The sequence below is a fragment of the Mytilus californianus genome, unplaced genomic scaffold, assembly GCF_021869535.1.
Source record: "Mytilus californianus isolate M0D057914Y unplaced genomic scaffold, xbMytCali1.0.p SCAF_9, whole genome shotgun sequence".
NCBI lineage: Eukaryota > Metazoa > Mollusca > Bivalvia > Mytilida > Mytilidae > Mytilus > Mytilus californianus.
The window spans coordinates 21213070-21240498 of NW_026262745.1; the positions used below are offsets into that span (position 1 = coordinate 21213070).

Below are 27429 nucleotides of genomic sequence, written 5' to 3' on the forward strand. Positions count from 1 at the left end.
CGTGATTTTGAAAGCAGTTGAAAATATAAACTGACATGTTGTTTATCAAAGAATTGAGGTACTGTGGAGCATAGAGGAAAAGGAACATTGAGACTGGTTACTTTTCTATCATGAATACGTTTATCCTGCAATCAGCATTCTATAAATAACATGTAAAAAGGTAAAAAATAATGTATACATATAATTGTGTGCTTTATTCATATTTGTACAACTTGTACTTGTTAAAATAGGCCATCTAGATCAAATGGTAATGTTTTCGTTTTCGAAACAGTTCAATTTGGTGTCCTCACAACTAACACGTATTCATTTAGTTCGGTGTTAAATTTGTTCACTCGCTGTATTGTGGTTCTTGGCTTAATTTATAGTGTATTGTTTGTCTTTTTTGTTGTATTTTTTTAACGTCTAAATATGTGACAAAGCTTGTAGTACACCTCATCTTCTGGATATACTTTGATCGTTACTCTGAACAACGGGGTCTTTCTAATTAAATAAATAGTGTTAGAATTAAATTTTAACAGTTGGCTCTCATTTATGAGACTAGAACAGCAATGGAATTATCACGTGTTATGAAACCCCAAATAAAAATAAGACTTCAATAGTCAAATGTCTCTCATGTGACATGTAACATGTAACATTTTGAAATCCACAAAAAAAACATTAGCAGCATGATGATATCAGGTGGTTGCGTCTATTAAAATATAATTTTATATAGTTTTGATAGCATATAAGCCAGTTGTGACCAACCTAATTATTCTAATGTAGGGACCTGGGCACATTGCTGGCTTGCTTTCTTCTAAGCCTCTAATCTTATTGTTTGACCTTTCACTTAAACGGCATTTAAATAGTTCAGTATTTGATTTTGTCATGATGACATAATGGTTACAGAAATAGGACAGAAAACAGCGTATTAGTTTTGATATTTTCTTTTGTACAAATTTAAATGGATTTTATACAAAATTTTATTAATTAGTATGAAAGTTACTTTCAGTTGCCTTGTATATTTTTTGTATGTCTACAGGCTTCGTGTGTAGCTGTCAAAGTTTCCATGTTAATGAATACATTTAAAGGTACTTTATGATATATGCCAGTGCTATGCATTGTACCATAAAATATATGTGATAAGTGGACTTTCGTTTCATAATTAATAAGCTAAACTACTGGTTTATAAAAGCATTAGGAACTTCATTTTCGTTATATCATACTCCCGGGCGACTTAGTTTGTTGTAATTAATGATTGAATTATAAGTGTATAGTAAAGGCATATATGTAAACGTCTTACGTTGAAATTATATTTCTAATTGGAAACTTATTGAAAGTAGAATTTGGTTGTTTCTAAACTATTTGGATCAAATGTGTACAACGGCTACCTAAAGGGTAAGACATTTTGCTGTATTTATGTTTCTCAGTTACAATTTCTCAAAAAAACTGTTGATAATGAAAGTACCTTGCCACTGGTGAAGAATCTTGATTTTCTTAATATATTTTCACTTATATCTTTGATCATTTCATCATATCTAATCTTCTCAAAATTTATAACATTGTTTCATAATTTACTAATATTTGCTGTGTCTACTCGATTTAAGCACGTGGTATTTATGGGTAAAAACAAAGATTGGTGGGCACGGAGTCATAATAATGTGTCTGGATACAGTAACATATTTTCCGGTGGACTTTTAATTTTGAACGGACACGTTGAAAATCAAACTCAGCGAGTCGGTTTAGTACAAAGCAGGGTTTATAGTCTGCTCATATAACATTGACATATTGTCGTTCAGAATATTCCTTTAATTTGCCAACGGACATTAACAAGCCATCGATTATCATCTATAATTACAAGTCTAATACGTTCTTATTCATACTTTTGCATTTGATTTGTAAGTAAATCTTTTTCACGCTTTGGTAGTTGATTTTTTATCCGTAAGAATAAAAAGAAGAAAAACACATAAAACGTCATTTTAGGAAATATTGATAGTCAAATCTAGTTGCAATTAATAATTATATGAAAGAAAAATAATTATAGAAATATCAATAGGCATACGTAGCTTTAAATATTTGACTGCTTTTTATAATGTGTACATGTGAATTTACTTTCTTTTCGGAATCTCGTATTCCCATTGCTCATTATATTGGAATATTGATAAACACTATATAAGTAAATACTAGTTAAATTCAAAAGTTTTCATACATAAATCTACTGATGATGCATGTATGTTGATTTGTAAAGAATGCAATGAACGTTTTATAGGAGGAGGTTTATATCTTAAATTATTTTCAGTGTGTAAATTTTAAAATGATTATATACATCTACTCGTGTTGCGTTTATGTTGATTTGTAAGGAATGCAATGAACATTTCATAGGAATATATTTATATTTTAAATTATATTTTTATATTCAGTACTGGTAATTGATCAACGACAAAGTATTTGAGATTTAATCATGTTTGTGATTGCATTGATCATATCTACCATCAGTGTTAAAGCATCTGACAATAATACAAGGTAAGATTTTCCCCGTTTATCGGAAAGTCCATGTATCTATCTTACTTTGAATATACTTATTGTTACAACAAGAAAAATGAAAATGGACAGGAAATGTACTATGATAAACCCAAAGAGTATCTAATTGGTCCTGTTGATATTGGCTGCTACTATGTTTGCCAGAAGTTTGATAATACATGTAACAACCATAATTGTTTTGACAATGTTTGTTCAGTTTTTTGGTTGGTATTGATGTTGTCAGTTTGTCTCCAACTACTGGTGTTCGATTGCCTCCTCTTAAGACAAAAGTTTACATACTTTTGTTTCAAAAATCAAAATATTATCAAGAAAAAGCAGTGCTTTTTAGAACTAAATATAATATTTCGTATCGTAGAAGTAAACGTCCGACTTAACAAAAAGGTAATATTATGACAAGGAGCAGTTCAAACCCTTAAATACACAATGGCAAAAAGACAAAAAAGACTAACAGAAAACCGTAGACAGCAAAAGATTCCCAACAACCAGAGATAATTTCATGTGCCCCAGAAGGATAAACAATAACCGTTTTATGACATAATAGCAAATTTAAATTACTTAAACCTAATTTTGTCACTTATAACGTCAATAATTGCATTAATACAATATCGTTGAATAGTGTACGCTAACTGTTCGTTACATTCTGTGGGGAATATTATGTTGCTATACAATTATACCACTTCTTATTTATATTTATTAGTTACCTCTAATTTATAAGTTCACATGTTCTATTGTTGAAAGCTGTTTATTAGTCAACATGTGCTATTGTTGAAAGCTACAATGTATTCTTCCACGTGTTCATTGTTGCAAACTGTTTTATAAGATCCACCAGTGCTGTTTTTGAAGGTCTTCCTGTGTTATTGTTAAAAGCGTTGCATTAGTCCACGTATCTCTTTTTGAAGGATGTGTATTAGTCAACCTGTTTATTGTTGAAAGCTGTGTATTAGTCAACCTGTCTAGTGTTGAAAGCTGTGTATATGTCCACATATTCATTGTTGAAAGCTGTGTAGAAATCCACGTGTCTCTTGTTCAAAGCTGTGTATTTGTCCATCTGTTTATTGATTAAAGCTGTGTATTAGTCCATGTGTCTATTGTTGAAAGCTGTGTATAAGTCCACAAATTCATTGTTGAAAGCTGTTTAGATGTTCACGTGTTTATTGTTAAAAACTCTGTATTAGCCACCCTCTCTACTGTTGGAATCCATGTATTTGTCCCCCTGCCTATATATGAAGGATGTGTATAAGTATTAGTCAACCTGTCTATTGTTGAAAGCTGTGTACTTTCCACCTGTTTATTGTTAAAAGATGTGAACAAGTTCACATGTCTATATTTGAAGGCTGTGTATTAGTCAATCTGTCTATTGTTAAAAGCAGTATATTTGTTCACCTGTTTATTGTTGAAGGCTGTTTTTAAGTTCACCTTTGCTATTGTTGAGAGCTGTGTATATGTCCACATATTCATTGATAAAAGATGTTTAGAAGTCCAGGTGTCTATTGTTGAAAACTGTGTACATGTCAACCTTTTTATTGTTGAAATATGTGTACAAGTCCACATGTCTATATTTAAAGTATGTCTATTAGTCAACCTGTCTATTGTTGAAAGCTGTATATTTATTTTACCTGTTTATTGTTGAAGGTTGTTTTTAAGTTCACCTTTGCTATTGTTGACATCTGTTTATAAGTCCACCTGTCTTTTGTTGGAATCTGTGTACATGTCAACCTGTTTATTGTCGAAAACTGTGTATTAGTATACCTGTCTATTGTAACAAATTATGTATTTAAGTCACCTTTCTATTGTTGAAAGCGGTTTATTTGTTCACCAGTCTCACAGACTAATGTTAAAAGATGTGTATTGGTACATCTGTCTATTTTTGAAAGCTGTGTATTTGTTCACCTGGTTTTTTGTTGTTGGAATCTGTGTATTTGTCCACCAGTCTATTGTTGTAAACTGTGTATTAGTCAATCTGTGTTTCGTTGGGAGCTGTGTATATGTCCACATATTCATTGTTGAAAGCTGTTTAAAAGTCCACATGTCTATTGTTATAAACTGTGTATTAGTCAACCACCTGTCTATTGTTGGAATCTATGTATTTAAGTCACCTTTGCTATTGTTGAAGAATGTGTTTGAGTTCACCTTTCTATTGTTGAAAGCTGTGTATCATAAATATTGTTGAAGGCTGATAATTAGCCTCCTATGCTATTGATGAAGGCTGTGAATAAGTCCAACTGTATTGTTGAAAGCTGTTTATAAGTCCACCTGTCTATTGTTGGAATCTGTGTACATGTCAACCTGTTTATTGTTGAAAACTATGTATTAGTATACCTGTCTATTGTAACAAATTATTTATTTAAGTCACCTTTGCTATTGTTGAAGGCTATGTTTAAGTTAACCTTTCTATTGTTGAAAGCGGTTTATTTGTTCACCAATCTCACAGACTAATGTTAAAAGATGTGTATAAGTACATCTGTCTATTTTTGAAAGCTGTGTATTTGTTCACCTGGTTTTTTGTTGTTCGAATCTGTGTATTTGTCCACCAGTCTATTGTTGTAAACTGTGTATTAGTCAATCTGTGTTTTATTGGGAGCTGTGTATATGTCCACATATTCATTGTTGAAAGCTGTTTAAAAGTCCACATGTCTATTGTTATAAACTGTGTATTAGTCAACCACCTGTCTATTGTTGAAATCTATGTATTTAAGTCACCTTTGCTATTGTTGAAGACTGTGTTTGAGTTCACCTTTCTATTGTCACCTTTCTATTGTTGAAAGCTGTGTATTTGTTCACCAGTCTAACAGACTTATGTTAAAAGATGTGTATAAGTAGATCTGTCTATTGCTGAAAGCTGTGTATCATAACTATTGTTGAAGGCTGATAATTAGCCTCCTATGCTATTGGTGAAGGCTGTGTATTAGTCCAACAGTATTGTTGAAAGCTGATTATAAGTCCACCTGTCTATTGTTGGAATCTGTGTACATGTCAACCTGTTTATTGTTGAAAACTGTGTATTAGTATACCTGTCTATTGTAACAAATTATTTATTTAAGTTACCTTTGCTATTGTTGAAGGCTATGTTTAAGTTAACCTGTCTATTGTTGAAAGCGGTTTATTTGTTCACCAATCTCACAGACTAATGTTAAAAGATGTGTATAAGTACATCTGTCTATTTTTGAAAGCTGTGTATTTGTTCACCTGGTTTTTTGTTGTTCGAATCTGTGTATTTGTCCATCAGTCAATTCTTGTAAACTGTGTATTAGTCAATCTGTCTTTTCTTGGGAGCTGTGTATATGTCCACATATTCATTGTTGAAAGCTGTTTAAAAGTCCACATGTCTATTGTTATAAACTGTGTATTAGTCAACCACCTGTCTATTGTTGAAAGCTGTGTATTTGTTCACCAGTCTAACAGACTAATGTTAAAAGATGTGTATAAGTAGATCTGTCTATTGTTGGAATCTGTGTACATGTCAACCTGTTTATTGTTGAAAACTGTGTATTAGTATACCTGTCTATTGTAAAAAATTATGTATTTAAGTCACCTTTGCTATTGTTGAAGGCTATGTTTAAGTTAACCTTTCTATTGTTGAAAGCGGTTTATTTGTTCACCAGTCTCACAGACTAATATTAAAAGATGTGTATAAGTACATCTGTCTATTTTTGAAAGCTGTGTATTTGTTCACCTGTTTTTTTTTTGTTGGAATCTGTGTATTTGTCCACCAGTCTATTGTTGTAAACTGTGTATTAGTCAATCTGTGTTTCGTTGGGAGCTGTGTATATGTCCACATATTCATTGTTGAAAGCTGTTTAAAAGTCCACATGTCTATTGTTATAAACTGTGTATTAGTCAACCACCTATCTATTGTTGTAAACTGTGTATTAGTCAACCACCTGTCTATTGTTGGAATCTATGTATTTATGTCACCTTTCTATTGTCACCTTTCTGTTGTTGAAAGCTGTGTATTTGTTCACCAGTCTAACAGACTAATGTTAAAAGATGTGTATAAGTAGATCTGTCTATTGCTGAAAGCTGTGTATCATAACTATTGTTGAAGGCTGATAATTAGCCTCCAATGCTTTTCGTGAAGGCTGTGTATTAGTCCAACTGTATTGTTGAAAGCTGTTTATAAGTCCACCTGTCTATTGTTGAAATCTATGTATTTAAGTCACCTTTGCTATTGTTGAAGACTGTGTTTGAGTTCACCTTTCTATTGTCACCTTTCTATTGTTGAAAGCTGTGTGTTTGTTCACCAGTTTAACAGACTAATGTTAAAAGATGTGTATAAGTAGATCTGTCTATTGTTGAAAGCTGTGTATTTGTTCACCAGTCTAACAGACTAATGTTAAAAGATGTGTATAAGTAGATCTGTCTATTGTTGAAAGCTGTGTATCATAACTATTCTTGAAGGCTGATAATTAGCCTCCTATGCTATTGTTGAATGCTGTGTATTAGTCCAACTGTATTGTTGAAAGCTGTTTATTAGTTCACCTGTTTGTTGTTGAAAACTAATTTTACGACACTGAGATGTCTTTTGGTTTATGTAGTCTTTGTGCTCTTTCTTATTGACTTGTACTTTAAATCGCCTTTTACATATATTTATTTTATTATTATAAAAATCCATCACGTAATGTATGACATGTTTAAAGTATAGAGTCGTTTATTTCTTCAAAGTTTTTAATTCTAATTCCGTAAATAATATATGAAAAATTAAAACAAATTAACATCCTTTTTTAAGTTTGTTTAATGTTACTTATATTTTGTATTTATGCTGTACTAAATACTCAAAGATGAATTCGTATTTATAACAGTTTTATCATACTTAATGTCTATAGATTTTCTTTTTGAAATGTCAACTACATCAAATGTATTTATTAATTTTAAGTTTTGTATATAATTGTATAAAAATCTAAGTATCATTGTCAAAAAATGTCCTTAATCATTGAGACTGAATGATTGATAATCTCAATTTTAACAATTAATTAATATAGGGGAGTCGTTTAGATATATTCTCACGCTTCGGTAACCAAGAATGAACATCCTTATCAACATTATGTTTTCATGTGTGAAAACATACCATATAGAAACGAGATTATATGCTCTTTTCATTGCATCATTAAATAACTATATTGCAGTTATATAACTTTTATGTCATTTTCTATCTTACGCCTGATAATATAATCCGGTAAAATTTCAATGTGAAAGTTTAAGCAGTCTTTATGGCATTTCATAAAACAAAGTCCATATTCTGATTTCGATAACCTAAAACAAAACAGCAATATTTGTGCATGGTTTTCTAAGGTGTAGTTCCAGAGTGAAATTGCGGTTTTAGGAAGGTTTTTTCTTACTTAATCTCCATTATTTTTCTTCTGGAAACTGTTGAGTTAACCCGCGAGTTACAGTAGCAGGGACAAATAACAGCGTATCTCAAATTAACGCGTTGTAATCCCAAAGATATTAGTACTTGGTATCCAAATTTCGATGAGAAAAAACTGACGTCATCAAATAGGTTGCGTGATTTTGAAAGCAGTTGAAAATATAAACTGACATGTTGTTTATCAAAGAATGTGATGTACTGTGGAAAAAGAAAATTGAGACTGGTTATTTATCTATCATGAATAAGTTTGTCCTACAATCAGCCAACTATTCTATAAATAACAGGTAAACAAAAAATGTATACAGATAGTTGTGTGCTTTATTCATATTTGTACAATTTGTACTTGTTCAAATAGGTCATCTAGATCAAACGGTAATGTTTTCGTTTTAGAAACAGTTCAATTTGGTGTCCTCACAAAAACGCGTATTCGTTTAGTTCGGTGTTAAATTCGTTCACTCGCTGTATTGTGGTTCTTGGCTTAACTTATAGTGCATTGTTCGTCTTTTTTGTTGTATTTTTTTCTATCGTGATCTGAATCTTCGACTTATGTTATTTGATTGCCCCTCGGAATCTTCAACCCCTTATTTACAACCGATGGCACTGAAGCGTGAACATCTCAACTTGGAGTACGGTTACTATAATAACAGTATATATATAACATCTAAATATGTGACAACGTTTTTTTTTAATTAAATAAATAGTGTTAGAATTAGATTTTAACAGCTGGCTCTAATTCATGAGACTAGAATATCAACGGAATTATCACGTGTTAACCCTAATAAAAGTAAGTCTTCATGAGTCAAGTGTCTCTCATGTGACATGTAACATGTAACATTTTGAAATCCATAAAAAAAACATTAGCAGCGTGATGATCTCACGTGGTTGCGTCTACTCAAATATAATTTTGTATAGTTTTGATGGCATATAAGACAGTTGTGTCCAACCTAATTATTCAAATGTACGGACCTGAGCACATAGACGGCTTACTTTTTTCTAAGTCTCTAATCTTATTGTTTGACCTTTCGTTTAAACGGCATTTAATTAGTTCAGTATTTAATTTTGTCATGATGACATAATGGTTAGAAAAACTGGGACAGAAAACAGCGTATTCGTTTTGATATTTTCTTTTGTACAAATTTAAATGGATTTTATACAAAACTTTTATTAGTTACTATGAAAGTTACTTTCAGATGCCTTGTTTATTTTTTGTTTGTCTACAGGTTTCATGTGTAGCTGTCAAAGTTTCCATGTTAATGAATACATTTAAAGGTACGTTATGATATATGCCAGTGCTATGCACTGTACCATAAAATACATGTGATAAGTGGACTTGCTTTTCATAATCAATAAGCTAAACTATATATCGTTATATCATACTCCCGGGCGACTTGGTTTGTTGTAATTAATGATTGAAATATAAGTGTCTAGTAAAGGCATATATGTATACGTCTTACGTTGAAATTATATTTCTAATTGGAAACTTAATTGAAAGTAGTATTTGGTTGTTTCTAAACCATTTGGATCAAATTTGTAAAACAGATACCTAAAGGGTAAGACATTTTACTGTATTTAAGTTCCTCAGTAATAATTTCTCAAAGAAACTGTCGATAATGAAAGTACCTTGACACTGATGATGAATCTTGATTTTCTTAATATATTTTCACTTATATCTTTGCTCATTTCATCATATCTAATCTTCTCAAAATTTATGACATTGTTTCATAATTTACTAACATTTGCTGTTTCTACTCTAAGCACGTGGTATTTATGGGTAAAAACAAAGACTGGTTGGGTCGGAGTCATAATAATGTGACAGGATTCGGTAACATATCTTCCTGTGGACTTTTGATTTTGAACGGGCACGTTTAAAATCCAACTCAGCGAGTCGGTCTAGTAGAAAGCAGGTTCATAGTCTGCTCATATCACATTGACATATTGTCGTTCAGAATATTCCTTTAATTTGCCAACGGACGTTAACCAGCCATCCATTATCATCTATAATTACAAGTCTAATAAGTTCTTATTCATGTTTTTGCATTTGATTTGTAAGTAAATCATGTTCACGCTTTGGTAGTTGATTTTTTATCATTATGAATAAAAGTAGAAAAACACGTAAAACATCATTGTAGGAAATATTGATAGTCAAATCTAGTTGCAATTAAAAATTAAATGAAAGAAAAATAATTATGGAGAGGTCAATATGCATACATAGCTTTAAATATTTGACTGCTTTTTATAATGTGTACATTTGAATTTACTTTCTTTTCGGAATCTCGTATTCCCATTGCTCATTATATTGAAATATTGATAAACACTACATAAGTAAATACTAGTTAAATTCAAAAGTTTTCAGTATGTAAAATGATTATATTATATAAATCTACTGGTGTTGCATGTATGTTGATTTGTAAAGAATGCAATGAACATTTCATTGGAGGAGATTTATATTTTAAATTATTTACAGTGTGTAAATTTTGAAATAATTATATACATCTACATTGATTTGTAAAGAATGCAATGAAATTTTATAGGAATATGTTCATATTTTATATTCAGTGCTGGTAATTGATCAACAACAAAGTATTTGAGATTTTATCATGTTTGCGATTGCATTAATCATATCAACCATCAGTGTGATAGCATCTGACAATAATACAAGGTAAGATTTTCACCGTTTATCAGAACGTCCTTTGCATGTATCTATCTTATTTTGAATATACTTATTGTTACAACAAGAAAAATAAAAACTGATATGAAATGTACTATGCTAAACCAAAAGAGTATCTAATTGGTCCTGTTGATATTGGTTGCTACTATGTTTGCCAGAAGTTTGTAAATACATGTAACAACCATAATTCAGTAGAAATGAAATTTAGATAAAAACAATGCATTAGTTATAATAATAGATGTTTATTGTAAAAGATTTCTCTAACTCATTTTCAAAGTAGACGTGAGTCACTACTCCATTGTTACATATACATATTTTTTATTTGTTTGTTTTTGTTTTTTTGTTTTTTGTTTTGTTTTTTGTTTTTTTGTTTTTTGTTTTTTTTTTCTCAACTTTATGTCCAAATCTTGACTGGTCGGTCGCAAATATTCAATTAACTGCGTCGTCACTAAACAAGCATTTGTATCCTTTGAAACCCTAAATTGACGTCGGCAACTCTACAAACACAATATAATTATTGCACCCTCAACGGAGTTGGGGTGACATATTGTTATGCTACGTTTCTTTTTTTCTTCTTTTTATTTTTTTTCCCACTTTTTTGTCCAGCTTATATCTCGAATTGTATGAACCTACTGCAATGGAACTATACCATAATGTTAACCAGCATGTGCAAACGGGGTATGGCATTTTCAAAATGGCTATCGTTGCCATGGAAACTGCTAAAATGCGAAAAAAAAATTAAATCAAAAATTATTTATTATAAGACCTAACTGGATGAAACTTTATTAAAATGTTACCTGGAATGACTAGATGTGCAAACAGTATATTGAAATTCCTAAATGGCCGCCATTGTCATGGAAACAGGGAGAAAGTTTAACATTGGCTCTATGGTAAAATACAATAAAGCTGCATTTTCTTAAAGAATATTTCATCAAACTCAATAAAACTATATTGTTATGTAACATGGCATGTGCCAATGTGGCATTTGTGTTTGAAATTTTGGAAATGATCACCGTAACCATGGAAACAGCAAAAATTTCAAAATGCTCCAAATCTAAAAAAAAATTGTAATATGCATGCGTGGATGCGCTGTTTGGGGTTTACATAATGGCTGCCGATACCCTGGCAATTGGGGGACGAGGGTGCCATATCCGCTATTGCTAGCAATTGCAAATCTTGTTGATATTCTTTTTGATCAATTTATAGATTGGTGTTTAGTTATTTAGCGTGCAGTCGGATAAGTACATGCATATCTTTGGGATGCATGAATATTAATAGAGAAAAGTTAAGCGAAAATCTTGGTAGGCACAATTAGCATGGAGATATTAGATATAAAGAAAAAAAAAAAAATTAAAATGTGATATATACAGTTCAGATAAGTTCAGATAAAAAGGCTTTAGTTTTCTCATTTGAATTATTTTACATTTGTCAATTCGGGGTCTTTTATAGCTGACTATGCGGTATGGGTTTTGCTCATTGTTGAAGGCCGTACGGTAACCTATAGTTGTTAAATTATATGTCAGTTGTTCTGGTGGAGAGTTGTCTTATTGGCAATAATACCACATCTACTTATTTTCATATTTACAATTAATGGAACATAAATATACTGCATAATGTGTGTGGGTATATATATCTTAGGAAGTTCCATTATTCGTTTATTTTTAATTTACATTTTAATTTCAGAGAAAATGTTCTCAGAACCTTATTTGATGGCTATGACCCAAAATTAACACCAGCATTTTTTCAAGGTATGTAGTTCACTTACACAGTACCTGCATGGATATATGGTAATGAGGCTTTTTTGTTTCTGGTGCAGCATCAAATCAATCTTTTTTAAAAGACTCTATTACATGTAACGTGAAAGAATGCAATATTTGCAAAAGTTATTTTTGAAAACGAACAACCAATGATTACTGTCAAACAGCCTCTAAGCAATTTATACTTTTTAGCTCACCTGGCTTCCGTCGCCGTTGTCCTTTGTCGTCGTCCTTCGTCGTCGCCGTCGTAAACTTTTATAAAAATCAACTACTCCAAAACCACCGGACAAATTTTAACCAAACTTTTACTGAATGATTTTTAGTGTATCTGGTATACAATTTGTGTTTTTATTCCAGCCAAAGCAAGATGGACACTATGGCTAAAAATGGAACATAAGGATAAAATGCATGTATTGTATAATACCTTGAATACCATAATAGACTGAGGAAATTTTACTAGGGCAAAAAATGTTCAGATAGTCAAGAAATACCTCCTTCTTTTTGCAATAAAATTGTCCTTAAAGAATTATTGCCCTTAAATAACGATTTTGGAATAATTATCAAGTGTTTGCCTATTGTCTTGAAAACTTTAATAGATATGTAGAAACTATAAACAACAAAAATTATCAGCAATACAAGATCATCAAACATGCTAATTTGACACGAAACCATGGGATTACTCCTTATAGGAATTATTGTTTTTGACTTTTATATTGAAAGTTAAAATAGATAGGTAGAAATTTTGAAAATCAAGAATGATCTGTTGTATAAAATCTCTAAAATATTCGTATGACCGAAACCATTGGAAGACTCCTAGTTGGAATTATCGCCCTTAAATGATGATTTTATTTATTTTTTTCGAGTTTTTTGCCAATTATTTTACATTTTCGGGAGGTGAGCTATTCGGGTGTTTAGGAGCCTCTTGTTTTCTATACAAATATAAGTTCATGTTTAACAAAGTAAACGCTTATAGTGAAATTAATTCAGAGAAAATTGTGTTTTTACAAAAGCCATCGCTAACTTCAGTGCGTACGCATACTTCATCAGATTATAATCAGATGCTGTTGTCTAATTGGAAACTGTTTTCAATCTATATCCTTCATATATGGAATATTCCTCATCACATTTTTATTTACAAATATATAATATGCAACTGCAAATACTTGAGCATTTTCTCTTTATAGTTTAGTTTTGCCATATTCTCTGAGTTGTTTCTATACCCCAGTATTTCTTCTTTTGAATGAACCTGCCTTTACAAATTGAATTTTCGATTATCAATGTTTCACACTTTACTTATATTCTAACAATAATACCGAGATATTAATAATGAAAAGTATAGACTATTAAAAATACTTTGTGGCTTTATTTGTTTTTATATCAATATTATTCAACAGTTAGTTAGTCTTAACTAACGAGAGTAATTGATAAAGTTGACAAATTGAATAGAGTAGATTGTTTGAAAATATGTACGTTAAACTGCAATTAGAGGATTCCTTTATTTAGCAATACCATTACACTATAAATCATTAGTTGTCTTAAGTAATAAAGAAATATGATCAAAGCAATACCTAAAGAATTAAACCTGAAATCAATGTCGTATAAAAATTATTTTTGAATCCGCGCGACGCTTTGTAGTAACAATTAGCATGGTACATTTCTCGCAGTTCAAAATCAGCATGGCTATAAAATAGGCTATAAATTCCTTACAATAGTTACCGATAAAAGTATGAACATTTTGTCTATGAAGATAATGAAGTAATGGTATAAAATTTTCAATCTTACTTAATTAATGATTAAAGATTTTTGTATATGCTTGCTATATGTATAGTTGTTTGTCTGTCTACAAATGTACCTTCTATGAATTTAAAATGGATAATGTATCCAATATTTAGACAAATGTACAAGAATACAACATTTAAAAAGTGTTGTTTTTTCCCTGAATTATTTTTTGCTTCATTTAGAATTAAGTACGGTTCCTGGACACTGCTACTTACTTGGTTCACTGAAAAGATACAGTAAGAGGCAGAAATTCAATACTAATTTGTATGCGATATTTGTTTTCACAGAAATTAAGATATCAGAGTTTTTTTAATATAATTAATAAATCTCACTGCAAATATTGATCATGAATTTCTATTAGTAGAGAATGCTGAAATGTTACTTCGAACTCTAGCTACTGCTCTTCGTTTCAGCGAACCACTACAAATTGCTAGAAAACAAAAACCTTTATAAAATCAAATCTTTATACATAATGCAATTCGTTTGTAGCCACAATTTTGATTAGACGAGGAGGTAAAATGGTAAAATCGACCTTTTAATTGAGTCTAACAAAGGACAGTCGCCATTTTGAACTCCAGACATCATTTGTATATGATTTCTTTATTGACAAACAAAATAGTCAAATGTTCAAAGAGTCAAATCGGGGCGGGCTATACTGCTGAAGGGGAATTTACTTCGTATATGGTGTATCCTATCTCCTGCTGTTATATAATGTAGTTACAAGTAACAGCACTCGTAATGTACGTTAATCGTATAAACATATTTGATGCATTTCTTATACGCATCAAAATAGACTTCCATTCATTAAAAGCGGGAATATAAATATTTATCAGTCTACATGTTTTTAAAATTCTAATCAAAATTGAAATTGTCTAAAGCAACAGGTATGTTTATTTTCTAAGAAAGACAGCAGCCAAATAAAACAACAACCTTCTGATTTGAGCGCCAGTCGTTTTAAAGTTTAAATTATAAATGGTGAATTGTTCCTGCAAATCCACAATTCTTAAGGTAAACATTCACTTAAATTGAAAGATTTTGTTGCAGATGGTCCGGTTAACGATGAAGTACAGATATATATATCTAGCATCGCATCAATCAGTGAATCTACAATGGTAAGATCGTAAGTTTTCAAATAGTGAACTTCCCACCAGAAAGAAGTAGTAATCAGTGCTTATGCTGCAGTTTTGTCTTTTAATTGCTTATAAAAAAAAAAGGGATAGAATACCTTATACATATAGCTTGTATTATGCTAGGTTAGTAAATGCTCCACATTTTGTTGGTTATAGGTGGTCCCGTGGTCAGTGAAGTTCAGATATTCATATCTGATATGGCGTCAATAAGTGACTCTACCATGGTAATGTAGATAATGTAGAACCAGCACTGCTTTTAACATTGTTTCCCAATAAATCAAGATATCTATATATCTCAAAGTAATCTTGTTACTTTTAAAAAACATTTATACGTTATACTAAATATATAAATATCTTGACTACGGCATTTGCACTAGTTTAATCATTCTTATTACTTCATTTTGCAGTTCTACTTTTTATGTTGTGTAATTGGTCCACTTTTATTATAGTATTGAGTGATAGCATACATGTATCTATGGACAAATACATAAATGTGCTTTAAATGTGAAGTAAGCAATCACGGTGATCATAGATCTTTAGAAAGTTGTGCTTTAACAAACTAATTTAATAGTAACACTTATTTCAATTCGTATTTTTTTATAACACAAAACAAACAAACAAACAAATACTGAATTGCCAATCACGGCGCCCAAACATAATTTCGAAACAATATAAAAGTAAATTAAAAATAGGTTAAACAAAGTAAATAACATTAGTTTTGATTTAATTGATTATATGTTATATCAAAGTAAATAAAATAAGAAATTTGTAATAATGAACATATATAATGACCCAAGTGGTCAAGATTGTTTAAAGTTTTTTTGGATTTAAGACTTACACCAATTAGAACAATTAAAAGATGAAAATAACACTTAGTCCATAAATCACTTTTCTGGATTTATTTTCACCTGGAACGCTTAATAAAAAAGGAAATCTCGGGATTTATAAACCATAAACGCTTATCTTTAAACTGGTTAAGAAATTCTATATTTAATTAGTATTATATGTTAATTGAAAAGTACACAACGTTTTATTTTTATATTGTCGAAAGGTGAAGTCTAGTGCTTTGGTTGACTGTCATTCCAATGTTGTACAATTGATTGCTTTTCTTTATATGTATTTCACTGTACGTTTTTTAAATTGATTGCGAAAAGAATTCACGAGACATGCGCCTTGTAAGTGAATAATAAAATATGATTTTTATTCTCGAAAGATGAATTCTTGTAATTTGTTCGTGCAGCTTTATTTTGTCGTCTGCCATTCCAATGTTATAGAAGTTATTGCTTTTCTTGATTAATTTTTGATTGCATGTTTTCAATCTGATAGGGATGAGTACCCACAAATCTCGTGTATTCATTAGCCTTGTCTTTGTCATGAATCTAGATCGTGGTTGTCTCTGTCTGTTGTTTATGGTTATTTCTGTTTAGGATCTACGGAAGATAATATTGATGTCAGTTGATGGTAGCTGATCTTATTTATTCAGAACTTCTCAGAGATATCTAACGATTAACGCCAAGATACAGTAAATCGGTCATGTCACAGATTTTTGTCAATATTGCACACAGCTGCGGTATGTTAAACCTCAACTAAAAATCGAAAAAAAATGATTTATTTATCTCCTCATCTCCTGAAATATTTCTGAATTAATTCTTTCAAAATTGGTGAACAATTGTATAAAAAGCATATATATATATATAAAATCGTCGAAAAACCTTCTTTTTTTTGGGGGGGGGGGGGGGGGGGGGAGATAAGGAGATGTTATTTTATTGCCAATGGTGTGTTCACGTCTCCCCAACATTTGATAATTAGACTAAAACAACATAAAGGATTAGGGGGTCCTCTTAAGGACTGGCATCTTGATATTTACCTGTAATTCACCTGTTTCAGTTCTTAACTAAAATATTGTCAAAAGGGATATTTTTGAATGATTTATTGTAAAATATTAACAAAACATTTTTTTTTTTAATTTTTTACAAGAATTGGTTTTTCATATTTTTTTTTTTTTTTGAATAGTTTCCCAAAGATTTTAAAAGTCGATATAATATAGCACAGTGATTGAAATTTTAATTTTACTTTGTTTTTATATTTTTTTCTCTATTTTCCATAAAAGTGTATCAATGATTACAATGTTGCGATCTTGAATGAAAATAAACATTTTATATTCTGAGAGCTTTTAAGAATTTATAATAGCTTGAGTCATTAGGCTAATATAAAAGTATCAAACGCTGCTTATTATCAAAGATGTACTATATTTTAATTTCTTAGTCAGCTTGCATTAATTTCCAAAGCTTACGTGACAAATCGAGAATACTTGTAGCTCACAATTCAACAAGCCAGTTCCCACAGTTAAACACCCTACAGTTCATGTCGTGATGTACCTAAATTGTCTTCTGAGACTCCCTTTCTCGTAGAAAAGGTGAATATACGACTGACTCGATCTGGTATAAAGCTGAATCGTTTTGATAAATTTTTATGAAATTTTCACAGTTGAAGGAGAAAATGTTTGAATTTTCCTTGTTTGTTTATGGATTTTTTTTGTTGAATAACATTTTAATTTTGTAGTACAAACACGGATAAGAATAATTACGTATAATTTTCTGGTTATATTCAATCAAAAATATATGAAAACCCAATTGTAAAAAAAAAATAGGTATGCTTTGTTAATTTTTTAACTCATATAATCTTTATACAATACCCCTTTTACAATATTTCAGTTGACTAATAAAGGTGAATTAACCCATACCGTATAGTCAGTTATAAAAGCTATAGAGTTTATATTTCAAATTGACGTACAATGAAGTATAACAACCAATCCTTTTCCCATGCATTTACTAGGAATCAGCTGGTATATAAATTTGTATTTATTCTTATTGCAAGTATATGAATAATTGAGTGCTAAATATTTAGGCACAGGTCGATATGAAATATATCACCTTAGAGATCTTGAAAAACGCCACTCATCGATTTCATCCTCATTTGCCACCATATTTCTAAACATGTTTAAATTCTAAACAACAGTCTTGTGAATCATCCTAAACATGTATAGATTTGACATATATAGCCATAGAAATTTCTTACTTCTGTTTAAATTCTACACACAATGATGCCGATTTACCCTTTATAATATTATATACTCATTCATATTTCTTTTTCCATGTAGTAAATTCACTTAATACCTATTTCTATCCACTGAGTGAAGTTACTAAAGTAGTCAAAGTATTAAATAAATAAATCAAACATTGATTATGTAGACTAGGTACACTCCCCCTCCCCCGCATCACATGGATAAAGGAATTTGAAGAACAACAAATGATTTGTGAGTTGCACATATACTAGTATATAATCTTTCTGTGTCTGTAAAAAACATAAATTAACCCGCATGTAATTTGAATTATATGACGATGTTTTAACAAAGTTAACATGCATTACAAAGGTGAGAAAAATATCTGTGTCAACAATTTATTTATTTGATAAGTATTTTTTCGAGGTGAGGATGTATTGATGTTTTTCAAACAGAATAATAAATTGCAACCATTAGTTGCAATCAAATCCTACTAACATTATTTTACAATTTATTTGAGTTTTATTTGGTAAGACTAATAATTCAGATTCCATCCATTTTTTTCCTTTCGGATAACTTGGTGTTACGCGTAATAGATGGTAGCTGTTGTTTCTGTTAAAATTATACACAACCTTTGTAGATTCAGGGCGACTTTCTTACATGTAACATATGGTAAAGGCACTGCAAGTTGTATAATGTAAAAAAGGGCATTTAGAGGTTATTTCTGTGTGTCATAGCGTTGCTTTATCATTGACGTATTACCCATATCCTGTTTTAAATCATTTGCATTGAAAATGCAGGGTTCTGAGTCTTCAATTATACTTCATTTAGCGATTGTTAATGTGTTTACATGTATGAGGGTTTTTTTATACATGAATATGATTTAGACAATTTTGAAAATGTAAGAGGATATTTTATTTAGTTTCAAATAAAATCTGTATTGATTTTTATGTTGAAAAGAGGAGATACGAATTTAAACATTTAACCTTAACAAAATATCAATTCTTATTATAGGATTATTCAATGACGATGTTTCTGCGACAAAGATGGATAGACACACGACTGAAGTATGACCCTATTCCTGGAGTTAGCTCTCTTGAGCTAGATACAAAAGCTTTGGCCGATGTATGGATTCCTGATCTGTTCATCGTGAACGAAAAGAAAGCTAATTTTCATGATGTTACAACTCCAAATAAACTGATGCATATTTATAGTAACGGGAAAATCTTTTATAGTTTAAGGTAAAAGAGATCTCAGAGCTTATACACGTAGTGTAATTTACGTAAGATGCTTTCTTTGATATAGTTTTTAATTCCTATACTTATTTTCTAAAGCATTTTCTTATATATTTTTTTTACAATTTCGCTAGTTTAAAGAAGAACCTAAATTATCGACGCGGATGGGACGTTAAGCAATCAAAAGTCAATCAAATAATCTAATCAAAGATACATACAAAAGAAGGTTTCCAAACACATCCATAATCATGTTGATTCAAATATTGTATAATCACAACACATGGTATAACATTTTGATTAACTTTTTCACTGCAATGAAACCAAAAATATTTTTGTAATCAAGGATAATTAATACTTTTCTCTCTTTTCAACTTTCTGTGATCTTTGCAATATGTAAGATCTGTCAAAGGTTTGATTGGAAAATTATTCCTCAGACAATATGAATAGAAAGTCATTTTCCTCATTGATAATCATCTCAAGATTATGTGTTGCGGTCTGTTCGTTAGTCCGTCCTTCTATCGGTTAGTACATCCGTCTGTCCGTTAGTCTGTCCCGTTGCATGTTAAAGGTTTGGTTTCAGTATATTTACTATGAATTTGTGGTCACACCAAATTAAAACTTATAGTACGCTTGTTTAATTTGATATGAGGTTTTTTAATATATTATATATGCCAAATTAGGGTTTGAACCCATATTTTGCAGTTCAGTGATCGTAAAAAGATGTGAAAGTCTGAGCGGGGCATGACGTCCTATTGATCAATATTTTTGTTTCAAAAATGATCCACTGATAAAGAAGAATTTCGTAGAAGAAACTAATTGAAAAAAAAAAGCCCGAGCTTATACAATATAGTGATATCGAATATAAAAATTGCACTAACTAAAAAAAAACTTATTATATTTAGACCATCTCTTTATCTTAAATAACTCGTTGTATGATTCCTGTTCTTGCTGGAGTCCTGTATGGTAGTCTTCACTTAAATCAGAAAATAAAAATCACTCATCTCTAAAGTAACTTACATTGTAGATTATCAGGAACATTTTCTTGTAAGATGAACCTTCTTAAATATCCGATGGATTATCAAGTATGTCTCTTCGTTATGGAGAGTTGTAAGTATTGTGTAAAATCTATCTGGGTAACACGAATAACCAATGCAATACAAACATTACCAAAAAAGGCATATAAATGTGAAGATAAAACACCGTACCACTAAAAAAGATATTCTTGTGAATTTGTGAAAAGAACCATAATATAAAAGACAAAATACATACATGTATTAATCAAAATAGAATTCTGATTACGTGACAAGCAAAAATCGAACTGCTACATTTGTTTAAAATTGTATATGCAAACTTCCTATAAACCGCTAAACTGGTTACAACCAACGTATCCCTTCATATTAACATATGTTATTTATTACTAGCACGTCCGTATATATCAATACTTGATGAAAACAAAGTTATTTTTGTATTTCATGTATATTCAACATCTTCTTAATTTTACATCCTTTGTCAAGTGGACGACAAGACATACATGTATATCCTGTCATTTTAAGGCATTGTTACAATGAAGTTGAATACATATAGATTACATGGACATCCCTTAGTGGACACTGTCTGCAAGAGTTATATTTCGACCTACATTTTGGATTGATTGGAATTCGTTTATGCTTGTTCATATAAAATGTTATTTCTTATTTCCGTGTTGTGTTTTTCTTTCACTACGTGTATGTGTGTTATCAAATTATGTATGATATAAAAATAAGAAGATGTGGTATGATTGACAATTTGACAACTAGTTGATGTAAGCTTTATTACCTTCATGAGAAACTTATAAGCTAAACACTCTTTTTCATTCAGTTTGGATTTAAACACTTTTTAGTTTCAAGTTTATTATCCACCCAACTCTTATTTGTTTGCATCTTTTATGTGTGGTTTTATTCCTTACACTATTTTGTTTTGTTTCACAAGCACAAGGGCGTCAGCCAAACTTAGAATTTGTATAATAAATAACTCCGTTACGTAGAAATGAGGCAATCAAGAAATGTTTTTTATGGCCCGGCCGACTTAGGTCGGGGCCATATAGTGTTACCCTTATCCGTTATTCCGTCATTCCGTCATTCAGCAACGAACAGTTATACGGACTTTTTTCTAAACGCCTGTACATATTGAGCTGATTTTTAGTATATGAGTCTACTATGATGAGTTACAGATCGAGTTTACGTTTGGTTCCGCTCCGCCGTTTTTATTAAAATTACAGGCTTTTGACTGGCAATTTAGTGAAAATAACCGTTCTACAGACTTTGTTTACAAACGCCTGGACATATTGAGTCTGAATTGTTTGACGACAATATGGGCTTTGGACTTTGAAAATTTCCACTCCTAAAAATGGCTTCAAGCTTTTTTTGCAAGCGGGGCCATTTGTCTCGATCCGACACATCTAGTTTTTCCATTATTGATTAATTAAAGAAAAGGTTTAGTTCCAAGTCAATGCAAAAGTTAACAGGGTTAATCAGAACTTAAACTATGTATTGACGTGTCTACATTTGTATTGAGAGAATATCCAATCTGAACACTGTACTCACTGCTATGGGTATTTTAAATATTCGATGTTCATTTATTTCGTCTTCTTTAATTTTATCTTTTTAGCTTATAACACATACCACTTTTACTTGATACAGCTAAGCCGATCAAAAAAGACCCAAATAGATTTTGCTTTGCTTTATATTAATTTAACATGTTTTATTCTTATACTTTTTTTATTTTTTTTATATTTTGAAGACGGTCAGAGCACAGAATTGCTTGAAATAGTATGGAATGCAGTACCAGTACAACGACAGGAAAATTTGACATTACCGGAATTTTTGCTTGGTGATATTGAAACATTTCAGTGTGATAAAGCATATGTCGGCAGTACGTAAGGTTTACACAAATATATTATTTAAATGTATTACCAACATTGGTTTTTTTGTTAACAAATCGTTACTCATACGAGGTACCTGTAAATGTCTAGCATCAGCTAAACGTATAATTGGACAAAAGAACCGCTACCTATAACAGAAACGCATATAAACGCAGATAATCAATGAGTATCTAAGATCTGAACAGCGACGTAAAACGCAATTAATGAATAAGTGTACTTTTACATGTAAATAAGTTAAAAGTAACATACTTGTGTTGAAAGCTGCTTTACACTCATAGATGCGTTTAGAATTGTATCTGTGATCTTAGCTTCTATGTAAACTAAAACATAGTCAATGTAACTACCAGTAAATTTTGTGAGATGCTGCTATATTCCACAAGAAACATCTTTTCGTTCAGATTTTTGTAATTATAAGTCACTCACTATTTTCGTTCTGCACTCAGAACAATAGCAATAAAGCATGAAATGCAGGTCCGAGTAACCAACTTTTTATGGGAGGCTGCAATACTCCTAATGATGCAGTACACACTATATTTAATCATTATAGGTCACGTTTTATGATGAAACTATATGTCAATAAAGCGTCAAATAGACGTCAGTTGACCTACTTTTTGTGATATACAATCATATTCCTCCATATACATTATACACTAATGAAATATGACTCATATGACCGTCTTTTGATACATACGATACATGTACATGATTCCAGACTATCCAAAATGCATCTGCACATCAAATTGTATGCCTGTACATGAAAACTGGTTGCGGAAGCTATGGCGCACAAAGACATGGACGCCGCGAGTACTCAAATAGTCACTCAATGTTTTGGGGATCATTGTATTAGTCATGAGACCCTGATATTAATGAAACAGACAATTAATTTCTCCAAACTGGGTACAAGTATAGCCAGATGAATTATATGTATTTATTCAAATACAATATTGCTTACATATTTGTCATATTTAGTTTCATTGTCGAATAAAACTAAAATATACACCAGAAACGTTTACTTTTAGTAAAATATCGAATTTAAATAAATGGTTTAAAGGATTTAATCAATGACAATGTGTGATAACAGGGATTCCTAAAAGAAACTGTCATTTGTCAAAAGTATGGATCAAGCAATATACAGTAACCAGTAGTTTGGCCTGAAAATTATTATTAAGGATAAATATCATCTAGCATGTCTAGCAAAGGACATCATAATTAGTAGTATTTTGACCTTTTCTGCAGAAATGTCTTACAAAAAGAAACATTAAATTATTTTTTCTTAAATTTTCACATGTTTGCTCTTCTTTCAGTTACGTATACATGCATAGGGATGAACATCCATTTAAGTCGTAGCTATGGTTACCATCTTATTCAGATTTATATACCGAGTGCTCTCATTGTTTGTCTATCATGGGTGTCATTCTGGCTTAACATTGACGCAACACCAGCTAGAATATCACTTGGCCTATTGACTGTCCTCACCATGACAACACAAAGTTCCGGTGCACGTGCAAACTTGCCAAAAGTTTCTTATATAAAAGCAATTGACGTTTGGATGGCTATGTGTTTGTTTTTTGTGTTCGCAGCCTTGATTGAATTTGCATGGGTTAATGTCCTTGCAAGAGTGCAACAAAGACGACAAACTACATACTTACACGAGATACAAAATGGTACTCCAAAACGGGTACGTAAAATTCTTTCTGGTCTGTCTAAAACTTCAAATTTTGATCTTAAGATAAATTAATTAATTAATTAGTATCTCATATATTATTTGAGCTCTGTACATATGAAAGGTTGCGCTGGTTTGTAATAAGTAAAGATGTTTCAATGTTAACATATATCTCAGGTTTTCAGATAAAATTAAGAAAATACAAAAAATATTGTTTGTTAATAGATTTTTTTTTAATTATAGCGTTCGCGGTCATCTTCTACACACACAGATTGTTCTGATACGAATAAAGAAACTTGTTGTTTTTGTTTTGAGACATCAACAGACCGTGACAAAGCTCGACTGGTTGATAAAGGAGCCCGAATCTTGTTCCCTTTAGCATTCGTTGCCTTTAATCTAGCCTACTGGTGTATATATCTGTTATGGGAACCAGTGGACTCAAAAGTATGACAGATTTATATTGACATTTTTTTCAAAATCTCATTTGATGGTACATATAATTGGTAATTTCATAGCTAATGTTTGTACACACTTGTTATTTTTTGTAAAGTTTTAAGAAAGCTTTCCATGATCACTGCTGCGCTAATATATTCTAGGTAAATATGAATAGATGGTACTTCCGAACCCATGCTTTGGAATTGACTTATTTTGTTTGTTAGTACAATATATTACTTTACAAGCACCACGATACTTCCATAAATAACTTACAATCTTATAAATCTTAAAACTTATAACTCACCAAGAGACTTTTCAAGTTTGAATACAAATATAGTTATGCGTTAAATTATTAAAATCTTGTTCAATTATACATGTTAAAATAACTTCAGATTTGGCAGTACACTTTATGTTAAATTTGTACTATAAATAAACTCACAGTTACTTCACTGTAAACATAGCTGAATAACTCACTCAAGAACCTAAGATCGTTTGTATAAGACTAAATTATTCAGAAACAAGTTTGTGCTGATTTAACATAACAGATACTTTTAATATATTACTACATGTTCATATTTTTTGCAACAAACATCATTTTAGGACGAATCCTAACTAAAGCTGTAACAAAATTGTATACGTTGAGACATAATACACAAACATGTTATGAATTAAGACGAAATTTTACAAGTGTGAGTTGTCTAACTTGAACCATGAAAACATCACCTTGATGGTATTTGTCTCAAAAAAGTTATTTCGAATACCTTTATAAATGCATGTATGTGACATTCGTAAAAGGATTTAGAAATCCTCTACTGTGACACAAGTGAGTTTTCCTTTTTAACGAAACTAATATTAAATATATTAAGGAAGCATTTTCAATCAATTTCAAGGTCAGAATACCACATAGACATAATGATAAAATCATGGGAAAAAGTTGTAGGCCCTTTACTTTAACAGCTCCTGTATTTGATATTTATTTGTTAACTTCCGGATGATTTAAGGTCAGGACACAAAAAGGTCAAAAGACAGCATTATGCAGGGGAAAAAAGCAAGAAGTTTTTAGCTTAATTTTCATCTTAAATCCAAACTTGAAAAAAATTGTCGTTTGTGAAGACAAATAGATCCTATTTTCACAATTAAGTTTATATGTCAAATGGATGGGTTTTCAAAATCAAACATTATACTTGTGCGGAATTGCAAATCAATGCTATGCAATGTGGTGCTCTAATCGAAATCAAAGTTATGAATTACAATCAGAACGTACGCATATTTAAAAAAAAAATTATAATTGACAATGTCTGAAATGTAAACAGAATAATTGAAAAAGTATACACATAATACGATTCATTGTGACTTGCCAAAACGTTGTTGTAATGTGATGTATATTATTTTTTATTTAAAATTAAAATGCAACGTTTGATATGTTTTTGGTCATATTTCCTCCTTTGTGTATACGTAGTAACTGTCAGTACTCTCAGATCTGTACTTTGTGTATACGTAGTAACTGCCAGTACTCTCAGACCTGTACTTTGTGTATACGTAGTAACTGCCAGTACTCTCAGATCTGTACTTTGTGTATACGTAGTAACTGCCAGTACTCGCAGATCTGTACTTAGTGTCTGTTTTGCTGTGAGGGATGTGTTAATATCCTGCCACGTACGGTCTGTGTTTCTGTTAGATGTTTTTCTGCTTTGTATCGATCTGATGAGTAAAGCCCTTTTCAACTGATTTTCATAGTTTGTTCTTAGGTTGAACTGTCACACCACTGTCCAATGTTAGTGGAGGGTTGGCGCCGTCAAACATGTTTAACCCCGCCTCATTCCTTATGTGCCTGTCCCAAGTCAGGAGCCTGTAGTTCAGTTGTTGTCGTTGATTCATGTCTGTCATATTTGTTTTTCGTATATTGTGTTTAGTTATTTAAATATATACTATGCTGCCTATGCGGTATGGGTTTTGCTCATTGTTGAAGGACGTGCAGTGACTTATAATTGTTAATTTCTGTGTCATTTGGTCTCTTAGGGACAGTTGTCTCATTGACAATCATACCACATCTTCTTATTTTTATATTCTCGAAAAATACAGCCGTAAATGAAAATAACACTTTATACATTTCGCGCGACCGAAGCGCCTTTCTAGATATACCTTCATCAAGAACGCTCAGACTTAAACATTTTAAAGCCAGGGCCAGGTGTATAAATAAGTAGAAACGTTATGAGCGTTATATGACCAAAAGAAACTTAATAAGATAAAAGCAAATTTCAACTAAGGTCAACTTTGGCTGAGGGCGTTGGAACCTTAGTATCTTAGTACTTTCTTAATTTCATAACTAATAAACAAAGGTATAGGATATATAGCCTGGAAATGACGATGCAAAATAAAAAGAACAACAAATATACTTAGTCTAAATATTTGTGCATTGATACAAATATAATATATTTATTGAAACGATTAGTCTAAGAAATTTGTTGCTAGTAGGGGTTAAGTGTCTTTATTCATTTCAGTGTTGATTTTATATTGTTCTATGAAGTTCAACAGTTTCAATATGAAAAAGTTAATGACCTTATTATTTAATGGGTATATCTATATTGTACAAGGAACTAGAAACGTGATAGAAACGGTTAACACCTTCATTGACTGTCCTCTATAGTATGTTTTGAGATTTGTCTTTGATTTAATCAGTCTTTGTAATTTTTTATTGATTTGTATACAATTGAAAGAAATTTAAAGGATATATGAAGCATATCAACTCATTAAAAATTAACCCAACACGGACTCACAGAACCGTTTTGTTGTTGCTGAATAATCTTTATTTCAAAGTCCCTTTAAGGTTTTAAACATGGATCAAAAGCCAACACCTTATTGATATATAAGGATCAGCAGCCCCTAGCGTAGGTTTTAG

At 31.0% G+C, this 27429-nt stretch overlaps 1 protein-coding gene across 15 annotated transcripts in view; it reads left to right on the forward strand.

Annotated features, from left to right (window-relative positions):
- Positions 1-25950, forward strand: part of LOC127714225 (glycine receptor subunit alpha-3-like) — a 42530-nt gene extending 16580 nt beyond the window's left edge. For 3 of the 15 annotated variants that reach the window (XM_052220250.1, XM_052220254.1, XM_052220255.1), the window contains 8 exons: positions 10439-10541; positions 12234-12298; positions 15131-15198; positions 19292-19518; positions 20537-20619; positions 22291-22422; positions 23737-24110; positions 24339-25950. In XM_052220250.1, the coding sequence (XP_052076210.1) occupies positions 10480-10541; positions 12234-12298; positions 15131-15198; positions 19292-19518; positions 20537-20619; positions 22291-22422; positions 23737-24110; positions 24339-24545 (1218 nt within the window). In that variant the 5' untranslated portion in view covers positions 10439-10479 and the 3' untranslated portion in view covers positions 24546-25950. Of the gene's footprint in view, positions 1-1018; positions 1068-1107; positions 1375-2396; positions 2500-9102; positions 9152-9189; positions 9433-10438; positions 10542-12233; positions 12299-15130; positions 15207-15372; positions 15441-19291; positions 19519-20536; positions 20620-22290; positions 22423-23736; positions 24111-24338 lie in introns of those variants that run through there. The other 12 variants (XM_052220260.1, XM_052220258.1, XM_052220253.1 and 9 more) reach the window with 10 other exon arrangements.
- Positions 25951-27429: the final 1479 nt, after the last annotated feature.